The 16,215-nt window shown below is 44.5% G+C and overlaps 3 protein-coding genes across 5 annotated transcripts; all 3 read right to left on the bottom strand.

Annotated features, from left to right (window-relative positions):
* Positions 1 to 381: 381 nt before the first annotated feature.
* Positions 382 to 3,965, bottom strand: LOC146237022 (bile salt-activated lipase-like). The gene is made up of 11 exons (XM_084687859.1): positions 3,898 to 3,965; positions 3,578 to 3,725; positions 3,302 to 3,421; positions 2,980 to 3,177; positions 2,736 to 2,866; positions 2,535 to 2,642; positions 2,104 to 2,218; positions 1,803 to 1,989; positions 1,409 to 1,612; positions 949 to 1,158; positions 382 to 793 (listed from the first exon to the last, which is right to left on the bottom strand). Exons 1-11 carry the CDS (start codon positions 3,958 to 3,960, stop codon positions 607 to 609), a joined length of 1,671 nt encoding a protein of 556 aa, XP_084543985.1. The 5' UTR covers positions 3,961 to 3,965; the 3' UTR covers positions 382 to 606.
* A 1,290-nt stretch (positions 3,966 to 5,255) lies between these two features.
* cel.2 (carboxyl ester lipase, tandem duplicate 2) lies at positions 5,256 to 10,714 on the bottom strand. The gene is made up of 11 exons (XM_084687861.1): positions 10,652 to 10,714; positions 9,638 to 9,785; positions 9,428 to 9,547; positions 9,127 to 9,324; positions 8,851 to 8,981; positions 7,251 to 7,358; positions 7,038 to 7,152; positions 6,698 to 6,884; positions 6,273 to 6,476; positions 5,783 to 5,992; positions 5,256 to 5,534 (listed from the first exon to the last, which is right to left on the bottom strand). The coding sequence occupies exons 1-11, from the start codon at positions 10,712 to 10,714 to the stop codon at positions 5,348 to 5,350; spliced, it is 1,671 nt and encodes a 556-aa protein (XP_084543987.1). The 3' UTR covers positions 5,256 to 5,347.
* Positions 10,715 to 11,365: 651 nt separating this feature from the next.
* On the bottom strand, positions 11,366 to 15,908 carry gtf3c5 (general transcription factor IIIC, polypeptide 5). Of its 3 annotated transcripts, none has more exons than XM_084688014.1 (11): positions 15,586 to 15,908; positions 15,188 to 15,386; positions 14,829 to 15,024; positions 14,014 to 14,209; positions 13,706 to 13,810; positions 13,441 to 13,555; positions 13,011 to 13,091; positions 12,716 to 12,789; positions 12,472 to 12,554; positions 12,145 to 12,287; positions 11,366 to 11,701 (listed from the first exon to the last, which is right to left on the bottom strand). In XM_084688014.1, exons 1-11 carry the CDS (start codon positions 15,793 to 15,795, stop codon positions 11,511 to 11,513), a joined length of 1,593 nt encoding a protein of 530 aa, XP_084544140.1. In that variant the 5' UTR covers positions 15,796 to 15,908; the 3' UTR covers positions 11,366 to 11,510. The 3 variants fall into 3 exon arrangements, with proteins under 3 accessions (XP_084544140.1, XP_084544138.1, XP_084544139.1); XM_084688012.1 differs by having other exon boundaries at positions 11,366 to 11,662; positions 14,014 to 14,212; positions 15,586 to 15,906; XM_084688013.1 differs by having other exon boundaries at positions 11,366 to 11,662; positions 15,586 to 15,906.
* Positions 15,909 to 16,215: the final 307 nt, after the last annotated feature.

Genomic DNA, 16,215 nt, shown 5'->3' with positions numbered 1-16,215 from the left:
TTATTGTGGGTAGGCTAAGACAGCTTAATATTAGAAAGTGCTGTATTTGACAATTATCGTAAGTACGAAGGATCTTAATTGATCTCAAGCCATTTCCTACTTTTTCTTGTTGGTTTAGATAATTATTTAAATTGCATTTCCAGTAAGTGTATAACCTGGACTCGAGTTTTATCAAAAGTTTGGCGTGCGATTCCCATACCTAACTGTGAATTCTTATATTAAAATAAATATTTAATAATTAGATAGCCTACTTCCTTAGATTGATACTTCTTTACGTGGTTTCTTCTAACCACTGATGTAGAATTGTGTTACGATCATCTCTCACCAATCCTCAAAACACACGACAACCCAGTGACAACATTGTAGCCTAATACCGAAAGATAAAATATACATCAAGTTTAATACATCCACTTATTTTGTCACTCATGTCCTAGTAACCATTATGTTTTATTCTTATGTGACTCATTGATCTAAGAATAGAACATTTCAGGAATACATTACAGGTGTGACAAAACCGATAATTGCATCCGTGCATCCATACATCCTTTTCAAACATCTTGATGTTTTGTCTGTTGGGTATTGAGGATGTCCTCTGCACTCTGTAATCTACTCTGAGGTCTGGACTGTGGGCAGGCTGGGGTAAATGCTGGACCACCAGTGGACATGGCGCAACCTCAACTTCTGCTTCACATAGTTTTTATCCATCTTAGAGTGGATCTCCAGATAGGGGTCCCCAGCACTGGTGAACACTGGCCAGGTCGCTGGTACCTTGGACTCTCCCTTGTTAGGGTCCCTAGGGAATGTGAAAGGCAAATAGGGATGATATTTATGAGCACAATCAGCCTAATCATATAGATGGTGAGAAGTGCAGTAATATATTGATGTATTTGGATCTTAATGGTTATCTGTCAGTGTGCAGTATGTAGGTGTGTGGTGGCACGGATATACCCAGTCTGGGCGAAGTTAGTCCAGTAGGCGATCATATATCTGGATAAGTCGCGGTATCTGGGCCAATATCCAATAGGCGAGGAAAAGGGCTTGCCGAACACATACTGCAGGTCATCGGCGTGGTCTGCCCCCATCCAGCTTGGGTAAGGCTTGAGCAAACCAGCCATACGGTTAGGCTCAGAGAGCATGTAGGAGTAGGTGCGAGCAGTCCTACAGGAGGGAAGTGAGAGAGGGGGAGGAACACAGCATGGAAAGGGATGGAATTGGGAAGGAGAGAGTGAGTATGGTAAGAAAAGGTTGATAAAGACCCAAATCATGTTGTCATGTTTTTTTTACAACTTAGTACAAATTCATAAAATGTCTTATTGCGAAATTCAATAATCTGGGGTGTTAAGGAATTCAAATGCATTTAGAAGCTTTACAGTAAATAAGGTAAACTGTAACAATGTCTGGGTCTCACGTGGCATTTGAGGCATGCAGGTAGAGAGACACCTGGGTGGGCACCAAGAAGATGTAGTCTGTCTCGATTTCCACCACGGTCTTCTTAATCGACTCCTGGCTGGGCGTGGAGGCCCAGTTCATGGTGTACAGCCTGAAAGAGCTGTCCACAGCAGCCTGCCCCTTCTCCTTGGTGAGGGCTCCCAGGAGTGTCTTCACATCTTCCCTGAAACACGAAGAGAAGGCGTTCTGTTAAGTTCCTCAAGTAAAGAAATGCTTTGAAAGTCGTTCTTTGTACAAAACCAAGGCTAATCCTAATCATTGGTTAGCGCACCTAGGAGGCCCTTCACATCCCTTCTGCAAAGATACAGTAGAAGGAGCAGATGCCAGGAATAATCATCACAGTGCTCACTTACATGGGGGTATCCTGCAGGGGCTGGTTGATGGAGCCGATGTCCATGCCAGCAAAGAGGTGACCATCCATGTCGTTGACCCCACCAATGTAGTCAATATCAGCAGCATTGTGGAACAGGTTGGCTGGATCATCAGGGAGGAAGTCTCCATCTATCACTCCTGCGAGGGCCAGGTTGTGCACAATGGGATCTGGTGGAGGAGGTTTTAAAAGAATTAGGCTTTATCTTCAGAGATTAGGGGAAACCTGACATAAATTGACTCGCCTCAGTCAGAACAGTGTCATCGTCCTCAATGAATACTCACTAGAGGGTGATCCTTGTATGTTGAGGTGTGCAGCAAGGGTTAGGGTCACAGGGTCAGTCATCCTCAGGCAAGCCATCATCTTGTCATCAGTTGGACAGGCCACTTTCTGAGCAACCTTGAAAGATGAAGTAAAAATAATGAGTTGGTGTACCGGTCTTATTGTGCAGGATGACAGGTTCCACCGGTTCCTTACCAGTACAAGGAAGTGTACCAGTAGTGTGGTGCATTTCAATGCAATCCTTACAGTAAGTACAAGACTGGCTGATTGTGTACGTTTTCAGAATAGCCGCAGGACTTTGCTCAGTGTAACACAGACTCAAAGTTTAGAAAAGCTCACGTTTTGGGTATGTTTGGATTTGTGAGACCGGTAAGAACACAGATTCGTATAAAAACACAGCGTAGTAAGAACATGGCATGAAAAGACAGCATACCTTCTCAGCCAGAGCACGAGGGTTCCTGTTGACGGCCCAGGGACAGACTGAAACACCACTCTGGCTGATGGCTCTTTTGATCAGCCCCTTGTTGTGGGGAGACACCATCTGTGCAAAGGAAACACAAGAATTCCCCCTGTGCTTCTTGGATCAGATAAACACAGGTTCAGTAACACTAATATAGATGATGAAGCTCCATACCTGGAAGCTGACACTAGCTCCACCAGCAGATTCTCCAAAGAGGGTGATGTTGTCAGGGTCTCCTCCAAAGTTACGGATGTTCCTGTGCACCCAAGAAATGGCAGCATGCTGGTCCCACAGCCCATAGTTCCCTGTTGGTAGAAAAACATTTATTAACGATAGTGTTGCTTGAATAATCCACAGGCTTTGAACACACTGAGGAAATGAATGTCCTGGAGCCAAGCAAGCCCCATCTGAAACATACCAGGTCCGCTGGCGTCTCCAGAGCTGAGGAACCCGAGAGTACCCACTCGATAGTTAAGGGTCACCACGATAACGTTGCCCCTGTCTGCAATCTCCTCTCCGTCATACAGGTAGTTGTCCAGGAAGTTAGCACCCATGGATCCACCAACCAGGAAGCCACCTCCATAGATCCACACCATGACTGGCAGACCGAAGGACACTAGCAAGAGCGGAGGGATGCTTCCATTAACATTTTCTTACAAAGCTATAACGTGAAAACGACATGAGTTCTACATCCCGGAACACAAAGCTGTGTCGGTGTTAGTGTGTCCCTTACGTCTTACCTTTTGAGCCATGAGGGACCCAGATGTTTAGGTAAAGACAGTTCACGCTGCCTCTAGTGTCACTCTGGAGCAAATTCACCTGGAGACACCTGGGCCCGTACTCAGTCGCCTTGAGAATGCCTAAGGGAAGATGCAAGGATATGAATAGCAACACTTGGGACTGGACTAGCTGAAGAACAAATGTCACGTGTTATCATTTTTATTTTTGTCCAGTCAGCATTACATTTGCATCAGAGAATATTAAGAACATAAAATTATGCCGATCTTTGTACCCACCATCCCAGCCAGGATGTGGTTTGGGTTTCTCAAATATCCCCGGCTGGTCACCAAAGGGGATTCCCTTGAACACGTCCATGGATCGGAAGAGTCCGACATTATGGTTCTTGCCCTTCACCATACCTCCCTCTGTGGACACCACTCCCAGCTACACATGGGGTCAAGCACAGGAATATTTATGCCACAATATATACTAAACTGCTCTGAAACAACGTTGAATGAAAATAATGTATACATATTTTTTAAGTCTATGCCTTCTCTGAAAATTACCAAAAAACGTTATCAAATATTCTAATATCTGAATGGGAAGGGAAGCTCACCGAAGTTGCTGATGTGGCTCCCAGGAAGAGTGCTACAGCGGTCAGGATCTCCAGTGTCTTCATGGTGGCCGACCAGGAACACCTGTAGTCACACAGCTGCCCAAACTCTTTTTATGTGCCAGGCTCCACCCATTAATCAGTTGTTTTTTTTACATAAGTTGCTTCAAGAAAGAGATCTGGCTGAATTCAAAGTTTCCAAGCATTCTGTTTAGGAAAACAAGGTGTTGTGTCTCATTTCACAGATTGGTTATACAGGGTTTATGGGTTCAACACAAGGCCCAGACTATGACATGTTTTATTTCTTAAATCCATCTACAATGATAAATAACAAATAAATAATGCACAGTTCATCCATATCACATACAGGAGTTGGGACTGAGTGGACCAAAGCTGGGCCGTAATCATAATATATATTGGGGGGGGGCGGGGTGTTCAAATCTGGTCAAAATGTCCCTGCCAATATATTGATATTAAAATATAAATAAAATATAAATGTGCTTCGGTACAACAGGCAACCACGCAGGCTGTCCAAAATCATCATAAAAATGTTATCATATTCATAAGTAAATGTTAAAATTGCCATTTTATAACTACTAGTATTACTGATACTGATAATGAGAAACACTTTGGGTCAGGCATGGCAACACACAGACTAGGACTTTTTCAGGCATTCAAGTGCCTGCTGTGTATGCCTCGGATGGTCGACTGTAAGTTTCTGCTCCAGGGTTCAGTAGGTGTGTAGTTGTATTACACAGATGTGAAGTGGCAGTTTAAGTTGCCATGGCTACCAGTGAAGGGGGTAGTATTTTTATTTCATTCACGGAACATTTTTTGTTCCATTAGATTCGCCTGGGAAAGCAACAGCATGTTTCAATGTGGTAACAGCAGGGTTGGGTCAGACCAGATACAAATGTTCAAGGTGCACTTGAGGTAACCAATAAGGAAACGTTTGGCTGTGGGAAGGTTTTCTGTTGCAAGAATGACTGTTTCTTACTTGGTGTCAGCAGTGTACGTCTTTTGTTTCATGTAAAGGGGAGTTTTTGAGATTACTTTTTAAATTATAATTACAGCTTTTTAAAATGAAACACCTGTATGTGTATTACAGTATAGTAGTTGACTGATAGAAATATACTGTAATAGTTTTAGTTAGATACTTCCTTTGTCTTGTCAAGTTACCACTGTTGAAGTGACTCATGTAATCTGAAACCCAGAAAAAACCCAGAAACAACACCATGAAAAAGTCAGAAAAATTGACATTCACATTAATACAACTATTTATTTTGTAAGTTGTGTTAGTTACATCATAGTTGATCTGTATTTGCCATGGATTGGCAAATACATGTAACTTCAGAGGATGATGGCACAAACATAACAACCAAAGTGGGTAGCTTTTTAAACATCTTGATGTTTCGTCTGTTGGGTATTGAGGATGACCTCTGCACTCTGTGATCTACTCTGAGGTCTGGACTGTGGGCAGGCGGGGGTAAATGCTGGACCACCAGTGGACATGGCGCAACCTCAACTTCTGCTTCACGTAGTTTTTATTCATCTTAGAGTGGATCTCCAGATATTGGTCCCCAGCGCTGGTGAAAGATGGCCAGGTCACTGGTACCTTGGACTCTCCCTTGTTGGGGTTTCTGAGAGAGTGAAAGGTAGAGTAGCACAATTAATGATAGTGATCATGAGGCAGGCATGTCAAAGTGGGAAGAAAAAATCACAATTGTGAGGATGTTGTTTAATTTGCACAACTTCTCTAAAGGATGTGGGCTGTTGGGAAAATACTGCATGCAATTGAAAATGGTAAACTAGTAGTGCTGATTGTAAAAGCAACGGTTTGCATATCTCACTATGTACTGGTGAGTGATAAATGAAGGCAGGGCTTTACCCGGTCTGGGCGAAGTTAGTCCAGTAGGCGATCATGTATCTGGATAGGTCGCGGTATCTAGGCCAATATCCGAGAGGCGTTGTGAAGGGCTTGCCGAACACGTACTGCAGGTCATCGGCGTGGTCTGCCCCCATCCAGCTTGGGTAAGGTTTGCCCAGGCCAGCCATACGGCTGGGCTCTGACAGCATGTAGGAGTAGGTGTGAGCAGTCCTGCAGGAGGGCAGGGAGAGAGGCGGGGAACACAGCATGGAGAGGGATGGAATAACAGGGGAGCAGAGGCAAGAAAGGGAGGTTTGATGAGAATCTGAAGATCTGATTCAGCAAACGCTATCATTGAGTTTCTCATCAATTCCTCTGAAATGCATTAATTGGGGATAATATTACTTATTAAATATAATTAGAGGCTATAGAGGTGGGATATTAGGGAATTCAAATGCATTTAAAGGTTGAATAGTAAATAAGGTAAACTGTAAGAATGTCTGGGTCTCACTTGGCATTGGAGGCGTGCAGGTAGAGAGCAACCTGGGTAGGCACCACAAAGATGTAGTCTGTCTCGATTTCCACCACAGCCCTCTTGATTGACTCCTTGCTGGGCTTGTTGTCCCAGTTCATGCTGTACAGGTTGAAAGCACTGTCCACAGCGGCCTGTCCCTTGTCCTTGGTGAGGGCACCCAGGAGCGTCTTCACATCCTCACTGGAAGCACAGGAGAGAATTTCCAGATTTGGTATCAGACCTAATGACCAAAATACATTTTCCACTTTATTCATCTGTACTGACATTCTCGCTGGCCAAAACCAACAGATCTCTCACACTGGTGTCTCCTGCAAGGGCTGGTTGATGGTCCTTCACATTCTTTCTGCAAAGATATAGTAGAAGGAGGAGATGCCAGGAACAATCATCACAGTGCCACTTACATGGGGGTGTCCTGCAGGGGCTGGTTGATGGAGCCGATGTCCATGCCAGCAAAGAGGTGACCATCCATGTCGTTGACCCCACCAATGTAGTCAATATCAGCAGCATTGTGGAACAGGTTGGCTGGATCATCAGGGAGGAAGTCTCCGTCTATCACTCCTGCAAGGGCCAGGTTTTGCACAATGGGTGCTGCCGGAGGAAGAGAGTTAAACGTTCATCAGATGCTGCCAGACGAAGCAGAGTCATGTGGAAACACTAGCAAAGGGAAGTGTTTTGACAAGATGAATTGATGAAGAAAAGAAAAAAACATTTCATCAGCCTTATTCCTCGATGAATACTAACTAGAGGCAGATCCTGTCAAGCCTAAGGAGCCTGCAAGGGTGAGGGTGGTAGGGTCAGTTATCTTCAGGCAAGCCATCATCGTGTCATCAGTTGGGCAGTTCACCTTTGTAGCAATCTGGTAAGACAAGCAATGTGAAAGCAGTTGAACATCAGACCTCATCATGAGACCTTATAATTCAGGCAGACCAGGATGAAGGAAATCCCATTACGTACCTTCTCAGCCAGAGCACGAGGGTTCCTGTTCACGGCCCAGGGACAGACGGCAACTCCACTCTGGCTGATGGCTCTTTTGATCAGCCCCTTGTTGTGGGGAGACACCATCTGTGCAAAGGAAACATATTCCATGAAAGGCAGCTATTCCCTCTTTTCCACTTCGCGGCCCACATTCATAGCTCAAATATTTTTGCGGCCGCCCAACACATCCGTTCACTTCATTCGCGCTTATCCCACATGCTTAACAACACCACGTTCCATATAACAATAGCATAGTGCTATATTGGCTACATGCACACAACGGGGAAAGAATTTGGTCACGTCTATTGCTTTTGGTGAAGTTAGAAATGTGACTTGTAATGACCAAAACAGGTTGTTAACCCTTTGCTATTTGCTCTCTTAAACTTAGACTCAGATTGTGCAGCTTGTCGCTTTTTTTCATCAACGATAACAGGTCGCCCTCACAGAGATCTTTCCCGTTTCCAGATTTAAAAACTGAGAAAGACATGTTACATTACTTATCCATGGGAGCAAATATGACAGACCGATGATTTATGTGTTAACATTAAAGACTAGCAAGCAAGCTGACAATCAGATAATTGAGTACATTATAATTAATGTAGCCAAAAATTGTTAGCCAGCTAGCTTAGGCAGCAACATAGACACCTATGTACATTGTTGATTGTCATTTTGGGAAGGCAACCTGACCTCCTCAACAGAACTGCATTTTGTGTATGAAAACTAACATAACAGCTCACTACCGGAAGTTGTCGATTCGGCTTGAGCAATATGCGGAAGTGATGCGTGCATAGTGACATAGGCAGTGTTTACTACCGTGCACTTTACGAAGTACACTGCAATACAGTGCACTGCAATACAGTGCACTTACATCTGTAGTGGACTCCGTCGCTGAGAAGTGCTGTCTCAAATGGAACACTTAAGTTAACCACTTGGCGGGAAGGGACGGACGCAAATCTGCTCGCGACACCAGCGAAACCTGTCCAAATGAACGCGCTTCTCCACCCCAAGTGAAAAAAGCTGCCGAAAGGACTCCTCTTCTTCCGCTACGTAGCCAAGATGGCGCCCGTTTAGGGCGAGTAGTGTCCATCGTTGTACACTGTTTTTTGGGACCGTAGTGCGCCATCCGGGTACTTTCAGTGCACTGAATTCTGCTGGTTTTGTGAGTGTAAGCGCCCAAAGCACTGGAAGTCAGTGCTCAAAGTGCACAAGTCTGCAGTAGTAGACAGCCATTGTGAATTGAAGTGGGCATATGCAAGTTACGGCGGAAATGTCAGTTCGGCCACCATCAACGTACTAACCGTAACTATTGGCGTTCCTGTCATGATGAATTAAAGGCTAAATTAACATTTTAAATTTGTACGATTTATTTTATTTTATATTTTTTTACCAACAGTATGTATAAATAATTGTATATTTATTCATTTTTTATATTTTGGTTTTCTTTGGTTTAGCGGCCCACCTGTATTACACTAGCAGACCACAAGTTGGGAATGTAAGGATGTAAGGATATCATCAATGGTAATATGATCAGTAACACTCAGGTGTACAACACAATGATATGTCAGTTGAAGCTCCATACCTGGAAGCTGACACTAGCTCCACCAGCAGATTCTCCAAAGAGGGTGATGTTGTCAGGGTCTCCTCCAAAGCTACGGATGTTCCTGTGCACCCAAGAAATGGCAGCATGCTGGTCCCACAGCCCATAGTTCCCTGTCGGTAGACAAACATCTCTGTGGTTGATACATCATTGTTGTTTACATAGGATGCTTAAACTCCACACAGGAAACCCTACCCAGCATACTGGATTACAAAAATTAATGTCCCGAAGCTAAAGAAGCTCCGTCTGAATTCATACCAGGTCCGCTGGCGTCTCCAGAGCTGAGGAACCCGAGAGTACCCACTCGGTAGGCCACAGTCACCACGATAACGTTGCCCCTGTCGGCAATTTCTCTTCCGTCATAGAGGTAGTTGTCCAGGAAGTTAGCACCCATGGATCCACCAACCAGGAAGGCACCTCCATAGATCCACACCATAACTGGTAGATCAGTGGACACTAGCAAGAGAGAATGAATACAGGAATCAGTTCAGCCATGAATGTTTTACACAACAATTATATCACAACCACAATTCAAAGCTGTGTATGTCACTGTGATTACCTGAACGTCCATGAGGAACCCATATGTTCAGGTAGAGACAATTCTCACTGCCGCGGGTTTCAGTTTGCAGCAAGTTCACCTGGAGACACCTGGGCATGAACTCAGTTGCCTTGAGAATGCCTGCAGAGACACACAGGGGAATGGCATTCAGACAGCATCTTGTTAAATCTGCATGACTGAATATTGATTAGTGCTGATATTTCTACCCACCATCCCAGCCAGGGTGACGTTTGGGCTTCTCAAATCTCCCAGGTTGATCAGCAAAAGGGATTCCTCTGAACTCATCCACCCAGCGAAACAGTCCAACGTCGAGGCTCTTCCCCTTTACCATGCCTCCCTCCGTGTACACCACGCCCAGCTGCACGTCAATAATAATAAATGTATATAAAGGGTCAGGTCAGACAGATTAACAGATATACTTTAATGATATGCATAACCCATAGTATGTAAATGTTTTGAATCAACAGTATCATATAGAGCAGGGGCCCCAAAACTACGGCCGACGGGCCGAAATACGGCCTGCTAACGCATTTGGACTGGCCCTCTGAACAATGCCATGTCATTTTCTCTTACAGACCGACCCGGCCCCACATTAAAGAAAGGAAAAAGTTTGGGGACCCCTGATATAGAGAGTAGGGGTTGTTGTTTGAGAGGTGTTATGAGGAAACAGCTGTTTGGTTCACACTGTTCCAGCACCTCACTGACAAAGTAATCCAAAACTCCCAGTGGGTAAAAGATGGTGACTTTGCCACATCTTCGCCATTTTGTTTTATTCTGTGAGGCATTATATCTATTTTCTTACTGACTGAATTCACCTTTTAACAATGAAAAGACTAAAACCTACTATGTATGTAATGACTTCAGGAAGCAGTTAAAAAAAACTCTGCCAAGTAAATACTGTTAACTCAAAGCACGTCATCTAATGTGTCGGTGAATTATCAGCTGGTTATTACATATTACTATTTATAATATATAAATCACCCAAGTATTATAACTTGAACAGATCATTTAAAATAATAGTAAAATAACAGAATAAAAGTATTTTCAAAGATACTTTCTGTGTTCCTCCGTCAAGATAGAAAAAGTGTGTGTGTGTGTAACATTGAACAACTGCACAATTTCTCTATGGCTGTGTTTGTGTATCAAGATGTAGGATTGACTATCATAAATATTTAGTTTCTCTATCAAATCAACCGTATTCAGAAAATCAGGGTGACCACTCACCGAGGCCGCTGAGGCGGTCCCAAGGAACAGAGCAACAGTAACCAAAATCCCAAAAGTGTCCATGACAACCCCCCAGAAACTTCCAGTTGGAAAGAGGTGTCTCTACAGGCGTATATATACATTAGCCCCCTCCTATAGGACCAACCTGGATAGGCTTTACGTAACAACTACTGCCTGTCGTCACCATATGTCTCTTTCCCTTCCCTCATGTGAAGGTTGAATTTTCTGAACTGGCTCCATTTTACTATGGTACTATGGTTTGCATGTTTACATCAAGGGGAAATTTTATGATACAATCAAATAAGGTACAAATAAGGTAATGTTATGTAAAATGGCCTATAAAAAAAGGTTTGCTAAAAGGTCATCTATTATGAAGCAAGAAGAAAATCACAGGATAAACAGTATGTAGTTAGGCCTCAGAATGATCTTACTTCCCAGTGTCCCCTGATCTGCCAATCACGGCATGGAACACTTGAGGTGGCTTCCTGGTTGGTGGATCCCATGGGTGTGAACTACTTGTATGAAGGAGATAACATTTTTGCTGACTACAGCACACGTCAGTCTTAGATGTGTGTAATAATCAGTTGGGCCAGAATGACACGCTCTGAACTCACACGGTACCCCGTTCAGGATACTGGTCTGTGTCTTGCAGTAATAAACCATTTACTTGAATTTTGTACCTATAATTCATAAAGTAAAAAGGCTTTCACAATCTTATTATTTATTTTTTTACTTTTATTTGGGTTAATGTAAAAAAAAAAAAAAAAAAAAGGTTGACACAACAGTCATATTTCAAAGCAGTCATATTTCAAAGCAAGTACAAAATACTTAAATGTGCACCACTTCCCTTCATTCCCCCTCACATATAATCAAGCATCTCCGTCACCATCTCGTTGTCACTTCCCTCAGACGGCTGGTATTCCTCATCTTCATCCTCTTCCTCCTCATCGTCACTCTCTGTTGCTCTCAGTTGAGCCCCGGAGCGTTTGGGTCTCTCAGGGCCTTTTGCAACTGGAGAAGACAGAACGACGATGAGTACATCAACAATAACTAGGACATCACTTCTTACACATACAATGCAACGGTTGTACCAAAGACCATCATGTAGATGAAATACTATGGAAAAACAACAAACACACAATCCGTCTAGTGTCTCTCTGTCACTGTTAGGACCTCGTCTCCCTGTCTGCTGTTCTGTTGCTTCTGTTGCCAGGACGACAGGCAGGGGGAGGAGCCGCGAGGGCTACCGGGGAAGACACAAGAGGACTCGCCACTTTCACTGAAACCAATTGTTGGTTGTGATAACATTCAGTGAACTTTCTGTTAAATATCAAATATAACAGTGATACGACTAAATGACAGTTCTCTCTTTGTGCTGCTGGCCAAAGCAGGAGGAGGGGGGGGGGGGGGAAACACAGTTTTATCTGGTTAATGTACGACCCGTGGACAAACAAAGATGCAAGGTTTGGCTGGTGTGAGGGAGCCTCTTTCACCCGGTCTCTGGTCCCGGACAGCCTGCTTGATCAGGGAGGACATGACGTTCCTGAGGTCGTCGGTGGTGCGAGGCAGGCACCACCCGTCCCTCTCGTCACACTTCTCCTCCTTGCCGTCGTTACGTTGAATCACCTTCCTGATTCTGAGCAGGGACAAACACACCACACATTGTGGGTAGCGCAACGACGTCCGACACAAACATTTCGGGACATTTTTCATAAATCTATCGATACATAATTTCCTTGAAATATCACCAGTCAGAAAGTAATTTGCGGTTTATGCACGAGAGAGATGCTATATGTGTATATACATAATATAGCTCATACTTCTCCACATTCAGGTCACAGAGCTGGTAAAACATTTGCCTGTAGGGGGGCAGGGTCCCTTCTTGGAATATGTAGGACGATTCCTGGACAAGAGCCAGACATCAGTGGCAGCTCAGCATCTAGTGATATGTTCAGTCTACACAGTCTGTGTCTGGCTTGAGTTCACACAATGAGGTTAGAGCACAGGACACCCACCTGTAGGGGCTTGAGTTCACACAGTGAGGTTAGAGCACAGGACACCCACCTGTAGCTGATACTGAGGGAGCCTGCTGGAGGTGGGCGTCTGACTGAGTTCCATCACATTCACTGGCTGGGGAACTGGCGGGAAAGCACAATCAAACGCTTATCGGTAAATTCAAACATTCACACTACATAAACTGTTTAAGAAAAGGGAGGATCTTTAGAATGTGTGGGTCCTAGAGGTCAGACCACTAGGAAACAGCCAAGTGGAGCAGAACTAAGATCTCTGATGTACTTGTTCTCCTTACAAATGGCGAACACAATTTAAACTTTAAACAAACAGGGCTGGAGTCTCTGACCTGCTTTGTTGAACGTGTTGGGAAGAGTGTAGTTGAGAGTGCTTCTCTTGGGTTTCACCGGGATTTCATTCACAGAATATCCTGAACACAACCACAGGGAGAAATCAAGTCACAGTTAGGTAAAAGTCTATTGTAATTATTTATTCAGAAGAAAACAGATGTTTAACCTACATAAAAACCTAATTAATATCAATATATTGATACGGGTGGGATATTCAGAGGTTTATCAGCAGTATTTTGGTTGGTAGTTTCCCTTAGCAGCTGGCTATGGAATAAGTCTTGTGTCGGCACACTTGTGCCAGTGTCAAAGTACGCTCCATTTAAGGTACGAAACATTTAAGAGAATCAAGTAGAGATGGGCAGTTCCACCCTTGACCCAGTGGACAACCAGGCCAGAACCTGCTAGCCTCAACCTCTTGCCAGTCCTCACCATGCTTACTACTGCAGCGGATCCTGAAGTCCAGCACCTGGTACTTCTTGGCTTCGGGGATCTTGCGCGGGTCATAACCCAGCCTCACCCACAAACTCCTCCAGGGACCTGTGACCTGGGAGGCAACACAGCTCGCTTTACAAACAGGGAGAAACCTTGTTCAGCTCAAGCTCACTCGCTCACTTCCTGGTGAGGAATCTCTATTTGATGACCGGATCATTTCATTGAACTTGATTGATTGTGAACCTGTGGATGGTTTACTCACCATGTAGTAGGCCACAACAGGCAGGAGTTGCTTCAACTTCTCAGGGTGGATGTCTAGGTTGGCCTTGACGGCGTTCCTGGACCAGATGGGACGTTTCTCAAACAACTTTTGCCAGTTTGGTTTTGGATAAGATAAGAAGAGTGGGAAAACATCAGCAGTGTGTGTGTGTGTGTACAATTACATAACATGTCTTTCTTTTAGCACATCCCTTGGAACTAAAATTCCTTATCTCAATTCACCAGAAAAGGTTGCACATTAGACGAGGGGTAAAGGAGAAAGTTGGATACATCACTCAAACACAAACTGACCTTCTTCAAGTCCTCCTCTGCCTTTCGGTCGCTCGGGTTCTGACAGATCCTATCCCAGTTGGCCCGTGCTGCGTCCACTGGCTCCGAGGGCACCTCGCCATCGTCAAAAGAGATAAAGATGGCGTTGTGAGGCCGACGGGCACGGTTTAGACCAATCAGATTCTCCCGGGAGAACACTGGCTGAGAGAATCCTAATCTGCTGAGCAACAAAGAAAACACCAAGGTTCACTCACTCGCTTCACATCTCGTTCTTCAGCTGTTTTTCTTTTTAGAAAAAAAAAGGTTCAATGTCTTGCTCAAGCACACTTTGACACATGGCCAGGAAGAGTTGGGGATCAAACTACGATTGGTGGATGACCTTTCCTACCCCCTGAGCCACGGCCAGCTCAATTAGCCATAGATGGTGCCACCTATTGGAGCAGCACAGCATTACAGTGCCAGGCACCAAAAACGTATTTCATTGACACTAATTGGAAATCCTTTAGCACACCTTTCTCCCTTGCTCATCTTGAGACAGTGATCGTGGAGCCTCCCCTTGGCCCTAGTTTCTGGGGATGACTCTCACCAGTGCCGGTCCTTCCTATAGGCAACATAGGCAGCCGCCTAGGGCGCCATGAAGAGGGGGGGCGGCAATTTCCCCAAGTGCATCCCTGTAATTAACCCTCCCGATGCCCTCCCGCACTACCAGCAGAGGGCGCCAACAGCGTCACGTCTTATGTCAGTGTTGGGATTGGGGAGGGGGGCGCCACGTGCTGGTGATAAATCTTGCCTAGGGTGCAAAATGTCGTAGGACCAGCAGTGACTCTCACACTCACTTGTGATGGGTGTCGGGCCGGTAGCAGTAGTCCACTGGGTTGTCTACACGAGAGAAGATGGCCGGAGGCAGGAAATGCGGCACGTCCTGCTCAAAGTACTCCTGATTCTCAGGTTTACGTAGAAGTATCGTGTTGTACAAGGATGTCTGTTTGCCTCGATCTGAATGAACAGCCAGATACTGGAAGTCTGCCATACCTGCAACGGATACACCCGTTAGGGGCTGTTTAGCGAGACACTGGCCTGCAACAAAACACATGTTGTAACTGTAACGTCTAAATACAATTGGCCTGCAACAACATGCATTGAAAACAACAACCTTGGCTCATGGAAAGACATAAAAGTTAGAAAAAAACTGAACCTTGGAATTTGTATGTGGTTCCTATGACACCCAGTAGCTCCATGTTGATTTGAACGTCGTCGGGTTTCCCTTTGCGAACCCGTTTCCGAACTTTAAGAAGGAAGCTGGTGGCGGTAAAGCGGTTGCCGCAAAGGCAGTGACAGAAAGGGTCTCGTGGTCGAAAGCACAGCTCTAGTCTTCTGTTGGGGTCACTATAGGTCTGAAAAAAAAGAAATGCTAACTGTTAACAAAGAAGAGGTGACAGCATGTCACCACATGATAGAGTAATTTTAGCCCGGTATCGTGATACAGTGAAGACGAAGTGACTGTACTGATCTGTTACTGATCTGTTGTTAAATAAAATTAAAATTGTATTTATGCTTTCAATTCTATTGTTCTTGTGCATTAAAATAATTGACCTTGGACACTGCTTTCTCGCCCCCAACCGTTTCCAACATCATGTCGACACTGCTGATGATGCCTGGATATTCCACAGAGACTAGTTTACTGTCCGAAGGAACTATAAAAGTCGCTGAGCTACCGGGTACTTCCTCACCCAAATCCTGCTGGCTCGTGTTAGTGATCTCTTTCAAAGTAAAATTTCGATTAAAGTCTTTTGAAGTTGCCATTTTACTTTCAGTCAGATGCCGTAAGAATGCAGAAAATGAGCTAGCTGGGTACTGATCTCCATAATCGGAGAACTGGACGTTCAGTGGTGAACCATATTGCGATTGAAAAATAAGTCCGGATAGTAAACAACGATGTATTCATATGGTTCCGCGCAATCCGTGTTCATGTCGGCCTGTATTCTCGCTTACCTAAAATCCAGTTTCAGTTAAAGTTACGTACAGTACGCGATGTTGCGGGAAATAATAATGTAGGCTAATGTTTTTTCTCTCTTTTAGTTTAAGGCATTTTGCGGCGTTAAAGTGGGAATGAATGGGGCACCACGACTGAAATGGTTATACAGTCTATCCACAAAGCGGCAATAGAGAGTCAAACAATGTTACAGGAAGTATTATTTTTGCAGTTGGGACAGTCAGATGCCT

This window comes from Hypomesus nipponensis, chromosome 22 (assembly GCF_054491055.1).
Source record: "Hypomesus nipponensis isolate SF chromosome 22, ASM5449105v1, whole genome shotgun sequence".
Taxonomy (NCBI): Eukaryota; Metazoa; Chordata; class Actinopteri; order Osmeriformes; family Osmeridae; genus Hypomesus; species Hypomesus nipponensis.
This window is presented reverse-complemented; position numbering and strand designations above follow the sequence as displayed.